At 41.0% G+C, this 6,870-nt stretch overlaps 1 protein-coding gene across 1 annotated transcript; it reads right to left on the bottom strand.

Moving 5' to 3' along the window:
- Nucleotides 1-3: 3 nt before the first annotated feature.
- On the bottom strand, nucleotides 4-5,350 carry LOC115435287 (microtubule-actin cross-linking factor 1-like). The gene is made up of 7 exons (XM_030157592.1): nucleotides 5,279-5,350; nucleotides 4,949-5,146; nucleotides 2,570-2,698; nucleotides 1,863-2,033; nucleotides 1,630-1,785; nucleotides 179-385; nucleotides 4-102 (listed from the first exon to the last, which is right to left on the bottom strand). Exons 2-7 carry the CDS (start codon nucleotides 5,126-5,128, stop codon nucleotides 4-6), a joined length of 942 nt encoding a protein of 313 aa, XP_030013452.1. The 5' UTR covers nucleotides 5,129-5,146; nucleotides 5,279-5,350.
- Nucleotides 5,351-6,870: the final 1,520 nt, after the last annotated feature.

The following is a 6,870-nucleotide window of genomic DNA, read 5'->3' as shown; positions in this document are numbered from 1 at the left end:
TGTTTAAATCTCCTCATGAGTCACAGCGATCTCCTTATGAGTGTCCAAGGTTGTTTCCACCTCGGTCATCCAGTCGACCAGTAAACGCCAGGATTCATTAAACTGAAAACAAACACAGGGGTGTGAGTAGGGGCGGTTCCATTTGACATGGACACTGAAGGTCAGGTGTTTCTCCTACCTGTCTGGCGTTCTTCTTCACCTCCTCCAACATCCTGCCTCGCTCTGACGTACGCTGCTGCAGCTTCTTGTACCGATCCTGGACGGTCATGACCAGGTTGTGGATGACATCGCAGTCCTCCTTCCGGCTCAGCTCCGTCAGTCTGCAGCCCGTGTTCTCCACTGTGGTTTTCTTCTCACAGTAACTGTTCACCTCATTCACCAGAGTCTGAACAAACACCAGGACAGCCACCATTATTCACCTCAAAAACACTTCCAGTGTTCCTGTACGTCAGCCTCTGTTCTATGTGAATCATATATGACTTCTATCAGTGATCAGTCGGAACTAGACTGATATCTGGAACCATTTACATGTTAGAAACCATCAAAATATGGACCAGTAGAAGGAAAGGAACATTTAGAATATTTAGAAAATTTACCAAAACTTCTAAAATCAAAATTTCTCAAAACTGTGAACAAACTATGTAGACATTGTCCCAAGGAAGATACATACAAAATTTCAAATGAATGCGACATGTAGTTTTGTTGGAGTAGATATTTGAAGAAATCGCAAAGGAAATAATTGACAAAAATGCATTTTAATGTTTCATAATTCTTAAAAAATCCAAAAATAAAACTTCTTATAAATGTGAACCAATTTTGTAGACATTGTCCAAGGAAGTGACATAATTTATTTTTTTACTGAATCTGACCAGTAGTTTCGGAGAAGAAGATTGTTGGAATCCAGACATTGGTGACCTTTCAAAGTCATTCAAGATCAAAGGTCATGGACCCAAAAGTAAGTCCATATATGACTTCTATCAGTGGTCAAAATGAACTATATCGATATCTGTAACCATTTACATGTTATAAACCATCTAAATATGGACCAGTAGAAGGAAAGGAACATTTTAATATTTCAAAAGTTTGTCAAAAATTAAACAATCTAAACTTCTCCAAACTGTGAATAAACTTTGTAGACACTGTCCCAAGGAAGATACATATAAAATTAGAAATGAATCTGACAAGTAGTTTTGTTGGAGTAGATATTTGAAGAAATTGCTAACGAAGACACCAACAAAGAATGCATTTTAATGTTTCAAAAATTCTTAAAACATCCAAATTAAAAATTTCCCATAAATGTGAACAGATTTTGTAGATATTGTCCAAAGGAAGCTACATAAAAATTAAATGAATCTGACCAGTAGTTTTGGAGAAGAGGGTTTTTAAAATCTAGAAATTGGTGCCTTTCAGAGTCACTCAAGGTCAAAGGTCATTACCCAAATGAAAATATGGACCATATAATATTTTAAAAATTGGTCAGAAACACAAAAATCAAAATTTCTCAAAACTGTGAGCAAACTTTGTAAACAATGTCCCAAGGAAGATACATGAAAAATTAAAAATGAACCCCAAACCCACGTCAGGACTGTGACCATGAACACCAGACCCACGTCTGGACTGTGAACCTACTCTGTGATCCTGCAGCTGAGTGCAGACTGTGTCCAGAACGAAGCTGGGTGCCGGCAGGAGGCCGATGGACTCCTCACACCTGGACATCCGGGTCAGAAGGTCCTGGACGCTGCTGTGGAACTCTTTGGCCAAACCCAGTCCTTCGGTGAGCTTCGCCTGTTGAAGATAAAACCGCCTTCAGTTAGAACCGGGTTCATGAAGGTCCAGCGCTGGGACAGGAGCTGAGGTCTTACCTTTCTGTCCTGGACTTTGTTGTAAACTGATGCCCATTTCTGCTCCAGAATAGACAGACTGTGTTCTGTACTCGACCCGCGGACCACGTCGCTGCTCTCCAGCATCCGGTGGACGGCGTTCTTCACGTCTGTGTAGGTGTGGAGCTTCGACTCCATCTCATTACACAACTCCTGTCATGGAAAAGATGGGATGCATTTCTGATACAGAGTTAACCCGTAGGATTCACTGAACATCCAGATCTCAAACTGATTTAAGATGACGTATCAGCAGACGGAGCCTCAATGAGAATCTATTTACACTGGTGTGAAAGTGTAGATGTCCAAGTAAAACTGAAGTCATTGGTGTTTAAAGGACGAGTAAAACCAGATGCATGATACACGATAAAAACAGAATTTACACCAATATCATCAACATGTTTAGTTCAGGAATAGATGGAAAAAAACGGATTATAAGGAGGAAAATAAAACTACATCAACCAATCAGATGGATGGGATCATGGGACACCAGACTGGTGTTATATATATATATATATTTCCTTTCCTTTTTTTTGTGTGATTTTAGGTTCAGTGTGTTCATACAACATGTCAAATGTAATATCTGTTCAGTCACAGGTGAGTTTGTACTGATGAAAATGAAACCAAACAAGTAAACAGCTGAATAATGACAAACATAAAGGCTAAATGGAAAGTACAGGTGGTAGTTTTACCAGATGTGCGCTGAGCCTCTCGGTGGCTGAGTCGGGCATCCCCCACATGGTTTTACAGGAGGACAGCCTCAGGTCTGTGTTCTCCAACCACTGCAGGAGATCCTGGATCTCCATGGTCACATCCTGGACCTGAAAGAAGAAGGAAACATCGATCAGAGGTTGAGGATTAATAAAAGAATCAGATCAGAAGGTTTGGGAACAACACAAATGGATTCTTTGCTTAAATGTCATTTATTTGTCATTAAATTTCAAATCTATATAAACCTAAATGTTCTTCAACCTCAGGAACATGTGGAAATTGTCTGCAAAATCAAAACTTGTGTCATTTCCAAACCTTTTGACACTGATATTAGAACAATCCTCCTAATTTTTTTTTTCATTTACCCATTTTTTCTTTCACTTTCCTTTGGTTCCTCATATGTTGGAGGAAAACACCTTCAGTACCAAGGTTATAATAGCTTTTGGATTTTTCATTATAGATAAGTTTTATTTAATTTTGACTTTTCTTTCTCTACTTCAGTTAGTTTTAATTCGTTTTTAGAGCAGGTTTGCTAGTTTTACAAACAGTTGCACCTGTTGTTTAATACAAACCCACTGAACAGCTCAGAGGTTCCAGAATGACAGTTATTAAAGCTGCAGTATGTAGGAATTATGTTCTAAGTAACTGTAAAATTGCCTTGACTGTCACCAGACATTAAGGAATCATGTTCATTTCAAATACTGATCTCACTGACAGTAGTAGTCCAGCCAGAATAGGTGCAGTTGAAAAGCTCAGTGTCAGCCCTGAAATGATGTTTATGTTGACATTGTGTGTTTTGGTCTGATGCCCCGCCCATCACCTGTCTGCAAATCACAGAGTCAGAAGCCTTTCAGCTCCAGGTTGCCAGATCCCCGTGGGCTGCAGCTGGAACATTTCTGATCACAAATGTCTGACGTTATTAAACCTAAAAGGACTCTTATTATTCCCAAATACATCGTGACAAAGTGAGAAATAAAACAAGGAGATGTATAGGAGATGATTTAGAAACATGGAGACGGCTGAAAAGAGAAGAAGGATTTGAAGACCGACGCCGGCCCTGCCTTAGTCTGACCACCGGTAAGAGCCACTCAGAGCCGGGGTCGCGGCCTCTTCACCTGGTCCCTTCTTCCGGGGCCGGGCAGCAGTCTCTTCTCCTGGCCCAGGTGAAGAGACTGCCGGTCCGGGACTGGTGAACAGACCAGGTACCGGTGTAGGACTTGTCTCTTGCCATGGTAGCTCCTAGTAGTTCAGTGTTTTCTGTGGAAGTGACCTGTTCATTTAGCGGTGTGTAATCGTGGTCGGTGGGGGGGGGGGGGGGGTCGGTAGCTCGGTGTCCGTGGTTCGGTCGGGGGTTCGGTTGGTAGTTCGGCGTCTGTGGTTCGGTGTGTGTGTGGGGGATCAGTAGTCCGGAAAGTGTGTGTGGGGGGGGTTCGGTAGTTCGGCGTCCGTGGTTCGGTCGGGGGGGGGCTCGGTAGTCCGGTGTCCGTGGTTCGGTGGTGGTGGTGGGGGTTTGGTAGTCGGGTCCGTGGTTCGGTGGGTGGTGGGTGGTGGGGGGGGGAGAGCTGCTGAATCTTCCGCAAATTTTCATTTGACTGTGCAGGACGTTTGTTCTGGCTTGTTATATATTAGACTTATGTAGAGTAAGTCTGGGTGATGATTTTTTATATGAAATTTATGGTGTGGTGGCAAGGATTAGAGGAAACGCTAGTAGTGGATGCTCATGCGGGATCTGGCAACCCCTAGCCTCGGGGGAGGAGGAGCGAATACCACGTTCTACAGTATTTTGAATGTAATTTGCAGTACCAGTTTTGGCCACAATCCTACATACTGCCAGCTTTAAATAAGTACATTTATTTATGTTTCACATTTCACAGACACTGGTCACAAAGTGTTTCACAATAAAACTAGAGCAGTTGAATAAATAATAAAAAATAGAAGCATAATAAAAACAGTTCCATACATAATAAATAATAAAAATACAGAGAATAAAAGACATAAAAACATATCAGGTTGTATAAGCCTTAGTTAATTAAATTAAAAACATCAGCTGTTTTTAGTGGATGGTCTGATTTTGACATTAAACTGCACCAGTTATTTAACATAATCAAACAGTACTATTTATTATTTTGTATTATTTATTTATTCATTATTATTATTATTATTATTATTATTATTATTATTATTAATGACAAATATTCTCAACTCTGGTCATAATTACAGACAATTACAGACACTGACCACCAGAGGGCGCCAACACAGCACTAATAATCAGTTGAATGGCTGATTTAACAGACCTAATGTACACGAACATGAATAATGAATACAGTGTTTTGTGTTTTGTTGTGTTTTGTCGTGGTCACCTGACTCAGTCTGTTCTCCAACTCCAACTGTCTGCGTTCAGTCTCACAGCGAACGAACTCCCAGCTTTCATTGAGCTGCTCCAGACGGGACTGGAGACCATGAGGACTGTCTCCGGACCCGGTCTCCAGCAGGTCCCTGCCAGCCCGGTTCAGGGACTCAATGGTCCGAATGTGGGACATGACATCATTACGCAAAACCTTAGAGACGGAGACAAGAATCAGGAGTTAGAGGACGATCATGGACAGAAATTAAACACAAACACATGCAGGTGCAGCTTTAACCTCAGTTCAGCTCACACCTTCATGTTTTCCATTCCTGACGTCACCAACCTTGTGTTTGGCTAGTTCTATCTCACAGGCCTGCAGGTCGATGCTGATTGGCTGGCCCCCCTGCAGCTGTTCGGCGGTCCGGGACAAGCCACGTGTTCAGCTCATCCAGAGAGTTCTGGAACTGACCCAGACCCAGAAGAGCACACTCCAACTGATGCTGAACACAGAGAGGTGTACAGGTGAAGGCACTGCAGGTGTAGGCGGTACTACACCTAAGAGCTTCAGGTTTGCAGGCCAGGTGTTTAAGGTAAGGGATAGTAAATAAGGAAATGTAAGGTAGGATAAGGTGAGGTAAGGTAAAGTAAAGTAAGGTAAGGTAAGATAAGGTGAGGTAAGGTAAGGTAAAGTAAGGCAAGGTAACAGTATGGTAAGGTAAGGTATGGTATGATAAGATAAGATAAGATAAGATAAGGAAGGTAAAATAAGGTAATGTAAGGTAAGATAAGGTGAGGCAAGGTAAGGTAAAGTAAGGCAAGGTAAGTAAAGTAAGGTAAGGTAAAGTAAGGTGAGATAAAACAAGATAGACAAAATAAGATAAGAAAAGGTAAGGTAAGGTTAAATAAGGTACGGTAAAATAAGGTAAAGTTAAATAAGGTAAAGTAAGATAAGGTACGGTAACATAAGCAAGGTAAAGTAAGATAAGGTAAGGTAAAGGTAAGATAAGGTAAGGTAAAATAAGATAAGGTAAAATAAGGTAAGATAAGACAAGATAAGATAAATAAGATAAGAAAAGGTAAGGTAAGGTAAGGTTAAATAAGGTAAGGTAAGATAACATAAGGTAAGATAAGGTAAGGTAAAATAAGGTATGGTAAGATAAAGTAAGGTAATGTAAGGTCAGGTAAGGTAAAGTTCTTGCGAAGGCCCACTGTCACAGTAAACCAGCTAATCCAGATGATACTGTTCTTTTGGATGTTCTCACCTGTCTGCTGACCGTCTCCGACTCCAACCGTCCCATCTCTGTCTGAAATCACACAACGGAGAAACCGAACCCGGACGTTCAGAACCGGAGAAAGACGACACACGAAGCGGTGGTTCAGACTCTCGATCTCGATTTTCTTCTGGTAAAGTTCTCGCTTAAACTCCTGAAAAAAACATCAGAGGGAAATATTTAAAAACTCAAGGTCCAGTTTATTTCTAGAGCACATTTAAAACTACACTACGGTGGACCAGAGGTGCAACAGCTCAAAAAATTATCCACTATAAGACAAAAAAGAGAACAGCCCAAAAAATTATCCACTAAAAGAAAAAAAACAGAAGAGCCCAAAAAATGATCCACAATAGAACAAAAAGAGAGAGCCCAAAAAATGATCCACGAACCCAAAAAATTATCCAGTGTAGGAAAAAAAAGAGAACAGTCCAAAAATTATGCTCTAAATATATTTGAAATAACTGTATTTTATAGCACACCGACCTCCACTTCCAGTGGGTTACTTCCTTAGCATTAGCCACATTAGCTGAAGACCTTAAAAATTTTCAGCCTATGCCTTTATTTTTTCTGGTGGCCTTGATTTTAAAGCAAAGAGACCTTTTCGGGTGAACAACGCCCCCCCTAATTGGAAGGGTGGATGATGGGTTTTTTTACTTCCGCCAGG

Source organism: Sphaeramia orbicularis, chromosome 16, assembly GCF_902148855.1.
Source record: "Sphaeramia orbicularis chromosome 16, fSphaOr1.1, whole genome shotgun sequence".
In the NCBI taxonomy this organism is placed as follows: Eukaryota; Metazoa; Chordata; class Actinopteri; order Kurtiformes; family Apogonidae; genus Sphaeramia; species Sphaeramia orbicularis.
The sequence above is the reverse complement of the archived record's forward strand: the minus strand, read 5'-3'. Positions and strand labels throughout refer to the sequence as shown.

Excerpts from the sequence above, each read along its gene's own strand:
- LOC115435287 (XM_030157592.1), bottom strand. The coding sequence starts at position 5,128 with ATGTCCCACATTCGGACCATTGAGTCCCTGAACCGGGCTGGCAGGGAC. Across the intron at positions 2,034-2,569 it reads AGAGGCTCAGCGCACATCTG|GAGTTGTGTAATGAGATGGA; the intron begins GTAAAACTACCA and ends TTTCCATGACAG. Across the intron at positions 103-178 it reads TGAAGAAGAACGCCAGACAG|TTTAATGAATCCTGGCGTTT; the intron begins GTAGGAGAAACA and ends GTTTGTTTTCAG.